The sequence below is a fragment of the Palaemon carinicauda genome, chromosome 22 (assembly GCF_036898095.1).
Source record: "Palaemon carinicauda isolate YSFRI2023 chromosome 22, ASM3689809v2, whole genome shotgun sequence".
Classification (NCBI taxonomy): domain Eukaryota; kingdom Metazoa; phylum Arthropoda; class Malacostraca; order Decapoda; family Palaemonidae; genus Palaemon; species Palaemon carinicauda.
In genome coordinates this window covers 26876373-26891372 of record NC_090746.1, presented here as the reverse complement: position 1 = coordinate 26891372, position 15000 = coordinate 26876373, and the positions used below count along the sequence as shown (strand labels likewise).

The following is a 15000-nucleotide window of genomic DNA, read 5'->3' as shown; positions in this document are numbered from 1 at the left end:
ATGGGGGAAAAAGAGGACAGCATGTTTCCAGTGTGCACCTTTGACTTTCAAGCTACAATTATTAAAATATACGATGACAGGAAAGTTGAACGGTCAGAAACAATTTGAGGGAGACTTGCATTTGTGTAAGATTTACCTGCAGCGGAAACCATCTATCTTCAAGCATGCAATATCAGCTTTAGAACCGGAAAGCAGATCCCACTGAAGTATGGTAGTTAAAGCACTCAAAGGAAGCAAATAAAACAGGGAAGACCTGAGGACTCGCTGAAACATGATCCCCTGCTGAAACAACTCAGTTTCTTGAGGAAAATTATGACGAAAAAGTAACCTAGGCGGAACTTTATGATGAAATGGAAGAATATCTAGATACCACAAGAACACAGACAAACAGTAGAAAGCAAACAAAAGTAAAGCTTCAAAAAAATTTTGGTGACTGACTTATCATTACTGAGATCAATGGCAAAACAAATGTAGTGATGTTTTGTAAAACAGTAGAATCGATACATTTCCATTTTAAAAATGACCTTATACAGGACAACTCAGATGATGAAGAGCTACAATTTGTAGAAACAGTGGCAAATCTGATAAAGGATAAGATAAGATCAAATAATGCATTTAGTGAATTCTACCCAAGTCGAGATCAGATGACAACATATCAAGGGGTAATTTTTTTGCCTATATCACATAGGAAATTTCTGTAAGTACTGTTTCTTGGGAAGAGCATACAAAAGATCTTTAACTCATTTCAATATGACAAGCCATTATGCAAGCCACTCGGCCAGTCATCTTACTAGCATCACTTGGAATTGAGATGAGCCATCAATTTGGGTCACAATTTTTGACAGACGCTTTACAAACATGGATTACAGGTTCATATTCTGAGTTACAAAAGTATGAGCAAAGTGCTGCAGTAAACCATGGGGTAGACCTTCAAAAGCAGAATTCTGAGCAGTTGATAAAGCGTGTTGCAAACAACATGGATCATAATATATGCACATTAGATGGTTTAGGCACATTTTATTGAATGAATATCTTTACAACTATCAACCCAGGAATAATAAAGAGCAAGCCTAAGTCAAGAGTAAATGTGACTTCGGATAAAATCAGAAATGTTTGGACAATTAACATCGTCTTTCAAAATGCATTTATCTCTTAATGAACAATTAATCTATGAGGAGGAAATTCTTGACCAAACTGTAAGTAAACCTTCTGTGTAAGACATCATTACTACTCCATTCCCCTCGTCCTGCATGGAGTGAAATAATTCAAATCATCCATTGTAGTGATTTTCCTGAAAAGTCAGCAGTTTCGTTCATGCTTATGATTGGCATGGGTCTGTAGTGAGTACTTTATGGAAGCAGGCTGCAAAATACTGCATGCGAAGAATGATGCTGACATTATGATAGTCCATGCAGATGTTGCAGCACATCAATTATGCTCCATCCCTGAACCAAAGAAGACCTCAGCCAAGCAACGTATTTTGGACATCAAAAGTGCCAAATCAATGTTTGGCTTTTATATTTGTTCATTACTCTTGTTCATATATGCTATACTTGGGTGAAATACTACATCTCAGCCAATTTGAATCAGCAGAGGAATTGCACTGAAAATGGATATAAATAATATACAGTACATTTAAAAAATAGCAGACGAATTTCGTGGAGGTCTATCTAAGGAGAATACCAGGCACATATGAGAGCATGTACATGTTACCTTATTCAATGAATTTGAGAATGAAGTACAAGACAACTTACGTTACAGGCGACTTTACTCTGTGAATAACTTGTCAGCCGTTCAAAATATGTTCAGTCCCAGACTTTGCCATCCAAATCAGCTTCTTCTCAGAATCACAGCTAAAGAGTATACTTTAAAATTCAAGAATGGAAGCGTGAATCTGTAGGTATGGACCCAATTATCTACGAATGGAGAAAAAATAGGGGATTTTCTCCTACCAATTATGACTGGCATGGAGCTAGCCCGCAAAGAACTTCAGAAATTGCGCATTGAAACTGCAAGTCTGTATCCACCACCAGAAGATGTATTTGTTAGGCACATGGATTGGAGTGCACAAAGGTTTACCGGCAGTGCAAAGGTGAAAGCTACACTAATTCTCTCAAACCATATTTGGATGTAGAAGGTTAGTCATAAGGAAAAAGGTTACCGGGAGTTTCCAGTGTACATAATGTGGAAAACTACTTTTCATATGACTGAAATAAAGGATTTTGAGTATTCACAATAAAACTTTTTTTTATATACAAATTTAACAAATTAAAATCTTATACATTTAGCATATTATTAGCATAGATAACATATTACTGAAATAGAATTATAGTGTCCATATTTCCTCAGAGGTTTTAAGATTATACCAGATCAGGTGACACAGTGTACATTATTATTAATACACAAATTTATATTTTTCGTAGTGGTGGGTTTTATTTTGTGCATTGGTTTAATTTAAAATAAAAGAGCTTAATCAGGCTCCTTGACCTTCAAAACATAGGTTAGACACGTAAATTAGTTTCATTGGATGAATAGTAAAAAAGTAACGGTAGAAAATATTTTTTTCTTCAATAGCAGAACCTATTTTGCATAATGGTGCCGTATATTTTGGTGTACTTTTGCCTTTTGTTTTTCTGGGTTTGATTATTTTAACCTAATTTAACTGGACTACAACAATCAGCAATTGCCAGTGTGACAATGAAAATGGTCAAACCTCAGACATGACTAAGAACATGTCTGAGGCCTTTGCCTTGCATTAGACTAGAAACGGCTGCATTTGTTGTTATTGAATACACACACACACACACACACACACACACACATATATATATATATATATATATATATATATATATATATATATATATATGTATATATATAATGTGTGTGTAAAGGTCATTGAATAATAGTGAATTGTAATTAGTAAACGGAACTTGCGTGATTTGTTGATTGCGAGATCAATGGCCGGATAATTCTCAAACGAAGGATGATATTGATGGAACGTAGAAACGATTAAATCCCTTAATAATACAACCGTTACTTACAATGCGCTCTCCAAATATATCTTGAAAATTCATTAGATTATAATTAATTAATTGTAAATGAACACAAGAGAAATTAAGTAAAAAAAAAGACCACTTACCCACATTATTCTCAAGAGGAAGATGATATTGGTAGAGAGCAAAAATAGGACGGTCGCTTTCTGGATCCAATCGACGTGACTGACCGCCATCAACGGACACACGTTGGACCACAGCCCCTCCATGTCCAGGTCTTCCATGCCTGCTGCTTCCACTTCCCCGGTTTGCTGAAAAGTCACAGGAGCAGACATGGAAAGGTGCATTTATAACACTTTAGTAAACAAAATAGGCTTTTAATGTCTTGTAGAATTTAGGCTTATAGTTGTTGGCTAACAAATAAAGTCAGAAATAAAGGGTATACATGCTGAAATTAAAAGAAGTACGGTTTCAATATCCAGATATCTTTTGAATTATAGTTTTACTTATAGAAAATTGTTAGGTTAAAGCTGGAGGATTTGAAAAAAAAAAAAACAATAATAAGAACCTAAGTATAACAATCACAGCTTTTTGAAATACAAAAATGTAAAAGAATGAGCTCACAGAAAATTCTATTATTATCATAAATGAATTGATATTCATACCTCCAATACAAATCTATGTTAAAGTTCTGACAAGGACTAGAACAATAAAAATTGACAAACGCCGATATACAAAAAAATTCGAATGCATTGTATTTTTTAATGTTTATCTTGTTTGTTTATAGTCTGTCAGAGCGTTGCTTGTAAACGTTTCATTCCGTCATAACTGCCAAGAAATTTGATATATTTCGATTTTTGGTTTCATAACGTGAAATTTTAAAATGATTTTACTCTGTCAGACTGTTGACTTGAGGTCTAGCTTTGACCAATGCTGTTTGCACTTCACAATTTGTTTGATTTACTACAGAGTTCAGCGTTTTAAAAATTATTTCGACAAATATATATTGAAGAGATGTTTCATTGTTGAATGATGAAAGAGAGATTACAGTGAATATATCAAAGCGATAGTTTAATGAAGGACAGAGACGCAATCATGAGAAATCATTCATTGTGGAATATCGCTGACGATGCTTCATTAACAGTATGGAGATGAAGATAAAGGATGCTGACATTTATTATGTGACGTATAAAAGGGAAAGTTAAACAAAGGTCAATTGGTGGAAATAGTTTTGAAAGGTAAATTCTTTCAAATTCAATACTGAATGAGAGGAAAAGGGATCAATAAAACTACCTTCTAAAACTTATGTAAATCAAATGATACTATATAAGAACTATGATAAAAACCTTCAGGAAAACCTGGTGGTTAATGTAAATGAACAGAACTAAGTGTCTCAAGTATTCACTTGACACTTAGCTTGTATTTGTATAAAAGTTCCCAAGTTAGCATCTCATTATAACTTCCTATATATTGCCTTTGTGTTTTTTTTCACTGAATAAATACCCTGTGGTTTAATCTTGCAGTATTAGATATCTATTAGATAGACAAAAGTCACCAAGGTGAGCCAAACATTCGGTGGAAAGGTAATGGTGCAGATCAAGCGATCAATTGATGTAAATATACAACACTCATTTCTCGTGTTGATCGTACTGCTCTGTGACAAACACTTAGGCGGATTACGGCTTTCGTACCTGAGGATGAATTTGTGTTCTCATGCATATTAATGTATATATGCTTAAAATCCAGAAATCCTCCTAGGAAGGGTTAGAAAGGAAGTATCTTAATATCCCGAAAACGAAGGAGACGATGTAAGGTCTGTTATCTTTTTGCTGATGAACGTTTGGTACAGGTGTCTGAAGTTATGATTTGGGGGAAATTTTCCTGATAATTTGCTACCCTTTAATTTAGTAGCTTCAGGATACATGTAATATTGATCCATGTCTTGAATTCTATTGCAACCATCTTATTAAGGAAAATGGCAGGATCTTCAACATGATACAAAGAGGGATGTGTATCGATACTAAAATTGAGATGCATGAAAGGATTAATAATCTAACTATATTCTGTGCAATAAGAAAATAAACAATGCTGAACTTGATTATTTGGAACAGTGTGGATACCGTTGATTTGAATATTTGTGTAGTATAGATGGAGTAAAGGTAATTGAAAGGATTAAACTGTAAAAATATCGAGATCTTCTAGGAGGTTTGAGGTGATTTGGTCTGCTTGGAAAAATAACAGGGGATAATGTAGTTAAAATTATGTGCAATTCGGAAGTCATGATATGAAGGAGAGGGAAACCAAATATGATATTTGATATACGTCACACAAAAGAGTGCGGTCAATGTAGAGGTAGAGATAGGAGTTGGTCGATGAAATGCTGATGGGGCTGACTTTGTTGAAATTTTGCCAAGGGAGTTCCTCCTTGATTTAGAAATAACGGTTGTTTTAACGAGTCTAAACTGTTAATTTGTATCTATCGTAGTAATGTAGTTTGTAAGTGATTACTAAAACATCATGTGTATAATCTGAATAAGCCATTTCTATTTCGAAAAAGCAAGAAATCGCAAGGGATTCATAAAAAAAAAGATATCAGTATGGTTTTACAAAAAAAAAAAAAAAAGTTATGGATTTCATGTGCTTAATGAGTGGAAATGATTCACAGCAGAATATAATTAGTGCTCCATATTACAATCGAAATATGGGATAACAAAAGTTTTTTTTTTTTTTTTTCATTTCAAGACACCATTAAGGAACGTCTTGTTTTTAAAATATCTATTGCCAAAGTCTTTGTTTGAAAATCTTTTGATTTTGGGAGTTTTCATCCTACAATTTCCGCATAATTTACTACATTCTATTTTGTTTAAATTAGAAAGGTCGTAATGGTGACTGCAATCATTTTTACAAATTTCTTCTTAGTCTTTCACTTCTACAAAACAAAAGTAGTAAAACCTAATACATTTATACTGTATATAAAAATCGTAATTGTAACTACTTTTTGAGATATTTTTTAACAAAATAATATAGTGCAAAAAAAGGGGAATAGGTATAATTTTTCAACATTATATTGTATTTCAGATAAAGCGAAATCGGTAACCAATACTCTTGCAAATAAGTATTCTTTACTTACATGAGTAAACGCAATTTGGGTTTTTACTATGACCCAGGTGATAATGATGGGAACCGGAACACCTGTCGAGGGAGTGGAAAAAGAAGGAAAAGTTTAGACCTTCATTAAAAAGGAAACAGCAAATTCTTGTTCTATAACAAAAATAAGATCGAGGTGATCTAAGGGTTAAAAGTTGTAATTTTAACCCGGTCATTTAAAGTCTATCAGATAAATTAACAAACTACGACTAAGTAATAAAATTTTGAGAATAACATGGCTGCGTAATTTTACTGATTTTTAGGAATAAAATCTTTAAGAACTTCAATAACTTTGTTTTTGGTAATTAATCCAACAGTTTTCAAAATTTTGGGCAGTAAATATTATAAGCCTTTTAGGCATTGGGTAAATATTCTACTATGATATGTTTTATATGAATAATTAACTGTAATTCAAGCTCAGATTGCAAGACTAGAATGTTTTAAAATATATGTAACACAATCTAAGTGCATTAAAAAAAAATAAATAAAAAAACTCTCCTTTAACAAGTTAGTACATTTCATAACTGGTTTAGAAACTGGATGGAAGATAAATCCTTCGTTTATGAAAAACGCAACTAAACATTACCTCTTTTGAAAGGTGATGACGAGGGAGATACTTCTTACTGGACTGAACCAGAAATGATGCAATTGAAACACTGCTAAGCAATTGAATCATCCTTAAGGCAATTAAATAAGAATATGTTTAACTGGATTGAACCAGAATTGTGATTGGGTCGAATGTCAATAAATAAACAGAAATGATAAAATTTCAAACTTACCCCATCCAATCAGAGTATAAACACGCAACTTGATGCTCTCCACTTCGAACGTCTTGACAACTAACATGTACAGGTATAGTCCTGAAAATAGTAATAAAAGCATAAAGGCTTAGGCAATTCTTGTATCTAATGCGTGAAAGTACACACAAATGCACGAACGTGTTTATTATAAATATACACACATACACACACACATATATATATATATATGAATATAAATATATATATATATATATATATATATATATATATATATATATATATATATATATATATATATATACATACCCCTTTTGCTATGAAAACTTTCATACCATTAATCACTTCGTACAATTGCACAGAAGGGTTACCAGGCGTACATCAATCCATCTTCGTACACGGCACCGTTCACCCTTACTTTGCATACGCCCTTTGTCTTCTTTAATATCAAGGCCCTATCACATATTTCAAATCCCCTGTCAAATTCTTTCTAGGATTTCCTCTCCTTCTCCCAGACATATTTTGGGAAATCTGTCCTCGACAGTTCTTTCCGCATGGCTAAACCCCCTCAAAATAATCTTATTCACCCTTTCACTTATTTTACCCCTTTCACCTACGTTAACCTTTTCATCACTTCAATGTAGCTCCACGATATTTACCATATGAAATCTTCTCACACCATGCATATTATGAAAAGCGGTCTGTCCCAACGCTTATTGTTATGATGTTGCTAGCTCCATCATCTTATCCACCATAAGTACAATCTTCCTCTGCCATATACTTTTCAGATGCAAAACTTATTCTGTCAGTTCAATTTCTTCTACGTGAGTAATTGGTATTTAGCCTACTGGACAAGCAGACTCCATTCTAATACTAAATGCCAACTGTACACTGGTTGGTGTATAAAACGGTTACCCTCATGTTCTCAAAAAACAAAAGCAAATTAGATCCAAATAAAGAGCAAATGGAGACTAATAGATTAAATATAACTCACTCATTTGTAAATATTAGTTCACTTTATTAAACATGCACTTATCCGTCGTGTTCACAAGCCTGATAAAACAAGGTTCAGATTATGAGTTTGCCTTATGACGCTATGATTAGAATGTTGCTTTCATATTTTGCTTTCTCTATCTGCTATTTCCCTCATCACGCTAAAATAAAATGTTGCTCATGTGAAATATGACTCCTTACCTTTCTCTTGATTTAAAAAGCGTTCATCATCTTTTAGTCATCTTTAGGCTATACGTACTAAATAATTTTGCCCTTTTCTCAGTCTAGCTCAAGAAGCTAAATGCCTTTAAGATGTAAACATTACGCCATATCCTCCCGCAGTCATTATGTGGAAGTCAGTAATCATTGGTTTGCTCTTTTCATTTTAAGTTTCTTAGTTGTTACTGCTAAGCCACTAAATCACTTCATACTTACATCCTCCCGACTAATATAACTTATCCTTCACGATAAAACTCCACCCTGTCATTTGGTTTATTTTCTTGTCGATTTGGTCTCTGCTATATATATATATATATATATATATATATATATATATATATATATATATATGTATATATATATGTATATATATATATATATATATATATATATATATGTGTGTGTGTGTGTGTGTGTGTGTACTCGTGCGTGTGTGCGTGCGTGCTTGTGCAAATATATGTATGTGCATATATGTGCATGCATGCATTTATATAAACATATATATATATATATATATATATATATACTGTATATATATGTATGTATATATATGTATGTATATATATATGTATATATATGTGTATATATATATATATATATAAATATATATATATATATATATATATATATATATATATGTTTGTGCATTTTACACATGCATATATACAGCACATTTATATCCTCTTGTCTTTTTATCTTGCAGAGGGTATGGAGGCCAAGGAAGGGATTGGCGGTAATATTTTTTAAATGTGGATCTTTAATATCAAGGGAGATTAAAAGGATAAAGCCGTTGAGATTAATTGTTTACGTAGTTTATATGGCATAAAGGGTATTTAAAGGGTGTGCAATTGTGAGATGTTTGGGGGGGGTAAAAAAATTGATGTGAGTTTTATTAAAGTAAATATGTGTATTACTTCTTGGGTGTACAACTACCATATCAAGAACAAAACCTGTTACTATGATGATTGTATACCTGCTTGTTTGGAGAAACAGGGATTTATCATCTTTGGGGAAGGACTAGATCAGAATTCACTTGGAATAATTCAACCTAGCTTGAAGAAGAATAAATTAGATTTGACTTAAAATAATCACTTAGCCAATAACTGTTTCTCAGAGTTTATACGGACTTGCATCATAGTCCTATGATGAAAGTCCTTACATAAAGCGTTTGCTATTTTTCGTAAAGGTTTAGATTTCATTAATAGCATTATTATCGGTTTGAGGAGACTAGACTGTAGTGTTGCATAAAAATCACAATTAAACGAATTCATAATTTCACGCGCCAAGTTACAATTGCAATACCCCTCCTTCCTTCCATCTCTGCATCGGTGTTTGACAGTAGGCTGTTCCTTTCACCTCTCCGCAATATTCACCGAAAGCGAATTTTATCAGTTTCATGGCCTTTTAGTATTTTCTGGTACTCAAAGATTGTTTATAACATGTTTTTATTATAGTTAGTGTAATTTATTCCTATTTTTATTAAAATATGTGAAAAATTATGTAGCGTGCATCTGAAGACAAGCTTTGTCATTGACTTCTGCGGATGTTGTTATTAAATTTAGATTTGCTGTACCATCTCCTTATTTGTTAACATTATTTATTGACAAAACATATATCTGAGGGAGAAATTTAGGTTATTAGTAAGTTTCTATTCACATTACTTGGCAATTATAAGAAAACAATGTTGCTATCCGGACAAAAATATTTCCGACCAATCAGCTGTTAGGAAACCTGTTCAAATCTGCCTCATTAAGAGAAATTGAGTAGAGTTTCATAGTTTAAATGTTAGTTACTATTTTAATTTTGTTTATCGTGTTATATTAATATTTGTTATTTCTCTTATTCCATTTTTTTATTTCTCTTTTTCCGTATCTATCTCTTTTCTGCGCTGGGTTGTTTCCCTTCTAGGGGCCCATTGGCATGTAACATTCGTTTTTCCAATCATTGGCTAGTAATACTAACAATAAGGTTAGCAAATAAAAACAAAAATTAGTGTATTTTCAAATTTTTCGCTAACAGAGTAATCCAATACAACATTGCCGTTATAAGTCCATTATAATCAAGGTTTGGAAGAAAGTAGGAGTATAAGACTTAGAAAATGGTATGGAAGAGATGTTGGAATTACAAGGCCCTCAATATTAAAGGGGAGATGGCAATTGCTTACAAAATATAGGTGAATAACGAAGTGTGTGTATTGGGTTCAACATGCAGTCGATTATTCTGCTTTGTAGACGCATGAAGTGTCTAATTTTGTGGAAGTTTCCTTCATATGGTGTTCTTCAACGATTCATTTGTTGAAGGATGAATATTTAGTTGCTCATAGGGAATGTCGTGAGAAAAGAAAGATGTATGACGGTTGAGATTTTTCAGTATTTTTATCTAGAAATAGTTATATTTGTGGCTGAAAATTCATCCTCAGTAAATGTTTTGCATAAGATTGATAAAAGTGTTTTATTGGCATTTTAGTACATTTATTTTTCAATTTTAAATGCATTGGTTCCCTAAACGCCTAATATTTAAGACCTAGGTTTCAAGAAACTTTTGAAATCCATACTGACTGACACAGATTTTTAATCGACTCATTTTTATATATATATATTTTTTTTTATCACTTTCAGCTTTGGATACAATTGCTTATTTTCATTACTGCTTTTATATTGCTTTCTATTTTTACATAAATTCCGACTCATCCCACTGCCTCTAATTTTCTTATTCCCAGAAATGTTCGGATATTTATTGTGAAATATAGTTATTTGATTTGTAGAACTTTAATCTTTTCGAGCCATTCTTAATTTGCATCTTTTTATTATTTTTCTATAGAATACTGTCTCATTGATTTGAACATACGTTGCGCATGTAAATGTGTTTTATTGTTCTTAATTTTAATATGTTGGGAGGTAATCAGATACATGAATCTTTACCGGCTGAATGTCACTTATTTGTAGTTTTGAGCTATATATTTTGTTTTGTTTTTTATCACCGCTAAAAGTCTCAACAAATCCTTATGAAATTATTATAAAGCCAGAGATGAAAAAAACTGTATAATTGAAAACAAAACTTTCTGGAGTTTTTAGCCTCATAAAAAATAATACAATTACAACAGATGCATTACGAAATATAAGGTGCACAGTGTTTCACAATTTAACTATATTTAATACTTGAATAATTTTGGGATCATCAAAACACTGTGTAAGATTATTACCGTAATCTTTTTGTTTCATCTTCAAAAATTGTGAGGAATTGGATTCCGGTATCAATCTGAATGTTTATGCAAGGTACCATTAAAATCTAAGATATTGGATGTAATGTATGTGATGTTAACTAAGTTAAGGCCTAATGTTAAATTTTCTGTTGTCGTGTAAATAGAATTTATATGACTAATATTAGACTATGATTCTGACAATTAACGAAATACATTTTCGAAAGATATACGGTTTCTATGGTACTTGCTGCCCATTCCTTAGACTTAATAACTTTGACGGATATTATTCGATTTCCTTGATGGAAGCGCTATAGATTTCATCTTTTGGTACCATGCAACATTCACTATGGTTATATTTATTTTAATGTTTACAATGAATTGTAAAGTGAATAAAATGTATACTGTATATACCCTGAAAAAGTTTAGCAGGGTTATAATACAATGTGATATGATGGTGAAGTTAAGAGGCAATATTTATTTTTGAAACTTTTATGAGATCAGTCGCTTAGAATCAATGTAATTTGCTGTCGAAAAATATATTTCAACCAGTTGTTTATTGTAAGTAAGTCAAAGTACACTAAGTCAACGTTGTAGTTGAATACCAAAACTAATATGAGTTTAAACTTTTGAATGACATTTAAAGGATAAATAGTCCCATGAGTTCTGTAACTTCTGACTAATATCTGTCATGAAGTTCAGCAACAGTATTTAGTGTTGAAGTCTGACTTATTTTGCTTTTATTCTACTGAGTAGAATTTGACGAACAGTTTATTGCTTTTCATGGTGATCTTACAATAGTCGAAAGTTGACGGTAATGTCATCCACGTTAAGCAGTTTATCAAGTAATTGTATATAACACAATACGATTTTACCCAGCAACTAAGAAGCGCTATACGAAGAGCTTAAATTGAGCCTCTTCTTTATAATGAGATTTACTAGAAGGTTGTATTTGGGAATAGTATAATAAGAATACTGATTGTGATAGGCAGGAAAGCCAGTTTAAGGACATCAGTATATCTAATGGGACGGTTCATGATGAAACTGGCTGTTATCTCATGTTGCATGGGCATTATTATGGAATTTTTCTTATTTTTGGACAAATTTTCGTTTCACATGCATTTCAGTTCACAATGCATTTGCATAGTTGTCAGCGGCTTAATTTCTTTAAGTTGGGACAAAATGTAGTGTAGTCATTCTTTCTCTCTCTCTCTCTCTCTCTCTCTCTCTCTCTCTCTCTCTCTCTCTCTCTCTCTCTCTCTCTCTCCACATACACACACATTTACCTTTAATTCTATGGCAAAATGTATTTAGTAAGAAAATGTACTTTCTCTTTTTCATTTTGATCTCAAAAAATTAAAGAAACGCTCTCTCTCTCTCTCTCTCTCTCTCTCTCTCTCTCTCTCTCTCTCTCTCTCTCTCTCTCTCTCTCTCTCTCTCTCTCTCATTTACCTTTAATGTGGTTTTTAATAAGAAAATAAGACTTGCCATTTTGATCTCAATCACTAAAAGCAACGATTATTTCGTTATCGTGCCATCTGTAATAGCTACATGCATCGTCATGACTAAGACTGACGTTGCATGTCTGTATTGATGCTCTTTCACAGAAAACAGCAAAGATACCAAGAAACTTCAATAAACGCTGCAGTTTCAGCGGTGGATGCGTGACCCAAATTTGTTGACAAGCTCATCCCGTGAGATTTGATTGACTGAACCGTGAGAGATTAATCTATTCTTGGAATCTAATGTACTCACGTATTTTACTGACGTGTACTAGTGTACGTGACTGCTAAATATTTAGATAGATATGCACACACGCTCACGCAGCCCCTCTCGCCAAGGTATAACTAACCCTCTCCCCCTACCCGAGAGACGGGGATAGGTTAGCGTGACCGGAAATTTTATATATATATATATATATATATATATATATATATATATATATATAAGTGTATATATATGTGTATATATATTTATATATATATGTGTATATATATTTATATGTATACAGTATATATATATTATATATATATATATTATATATATATATATATATATATATATTATATATATATATATATATATATATATATATATATATATATATATATATATATATGTATATATATATATAGACTCTTGCCCTTTATTATATTGGGGATTTCATAAGTGATATCAAAATAAGAAGAAACAAATATTACCTTATTTTTTCCCAGAGAACACCACATAGTTTACCATTTGATTGTTCCCTGAGGGTGGAGTCCAAAAGCTGACGTTGTAATGTTGCTGGAGTGTGTAATTAAATAGTCTGGCATGAAATTCCATGGCAGTGTAAATGCACATTTCATTTCCTCATTATCTGACCGCATAAAGTCGCAAATTCATAAAAGTTTTAGCTTTCCACCTCATACAATAATGATACACTGTATCTAGATTTATTTTAGAAAATTATTAAATAATTCATCATCTAATCCTGAATATATACTGCATATATGTATATATATATATATATATATATATATATATATATATATATATATATATGTATATATAAACACACGTTTTTATATACTTACATACATACAAAATGGAATTTCTGTTGTATTAGAGGTTCATAGCACCAACAGGTGTGATCCTTTCTGTTTTTAGGAAATCTACGATGAATAATGTTCTTCGGATGACACCTGCCCATCACATGTTCCAGGCCTTTATGTGGTGGGCTAATTGCATTTACTGGTGGTTACCTACCCAAGTAGACTACTAACTAGACCCAGCGATGCTTATCTTCGCTGATCAGATGGCAAGCATGAATTATGCTCTCTCTCTCTCTCTCTCTCTCTCTCTCTCTCTCTCTCTCTCTCTCTCTCTCTCTCTCTCTCTCTCTCTCTCTCTCTTGCAATGGTAACCGCGAAAAGCTCAGTATTTGATTGAACAATATTTGACTCTCGATACGGGCTGAGAGTCACGTATGGGTCCTCAAGATTTGTTGACTTAAGTACTGTGTTAGGTATCATGTTGTTAGCCGGCTTTCGAGGGTCCAGGCTAAGATCCGTGTAGAGAGAGGCGAAAGTAATATAAGCTACTGTAGGCTAAGATAATCATTGCATCGTCAAAATGTTTACCATCAACTGGGAGGGCCTCGAACAGGTATCCTTCGGCCTACTTGTGTGAAACATAACTATTCTCTCCTCATATATATATATATATATATATATATATATATATGTATATATATACATATATATATATATATATATGTTTATATGTATATGTGTATATGTATATGTATGTATGTACAGTGTGTGTGTGTGTGTGTGTGTGTGTGTGTGTGTGTGTGTGTGGAAAGAGGGAGATAGAGATGATCCTCTTATGGAGAACATACCATATGTTGTCGAAAATTCCGGAACAACGTTACTTAAAACAATTATTTTCATATTTGTATAGAATTTATTCTGATGAAATTTTTTTTTTAATCATTGTATAGAGGAATATTTTGGCATTACTAATTGTCAAAGTAATTTTATTTATTTTCCCAAAGACTGATCCTATTCGTTTAATCTCTCCGCTCAATCCCTGATCTTCTAAACAGACACTGCCATTGAATTTGGTCATTGATTGACGACTTATTGCCTCTGTCAAAATGATTGATATTATCATTATAGAACATTCACTTGAATTTTCCATTTTT

At 32.5% G+C, this 15000-nt stretch overlaps 1 protein-coding gene and 1 long non-coding RNA gene across 2 annotated transcripts in view; one reads left to right on the top strand and one right to left on the bottom strand.

Moving 5' to 3' along the window:
* LOC137616379 (diuretic hormone receptor-like) overlaps nt 1–15000 on the bottom strand; it is a 399151-nt gene that overhangs the window by 63660 nt on the left and 320491 nt on the right. The window contains exons 6-8 of the mRNA XM_068346068.1: nt 6923–7003; nt 6127–6188; nt 3143–3307 (exon numbers count right to left, since the gene is read on the bottom strand). Coding sequence (XP_068202169.1) covers nt 3143–3307; nt 6127–6188; nt 6923–7003 — 308 coding nt within the window. The remainder of the gene's footprint in view (nt 1–3142; nt 3308–6126; nt 6189–6922; nt 7004–15000) is intronic.
* The window catches only part of LOC137616380 (uncharacterized), a 504367-nt gene that overhangs the window by 396607 nt on the left and 92760 nt on the right, over nt 1–15000 (top strand). The gene's annotated exons all lie outside the window — the stretch shown is intronic.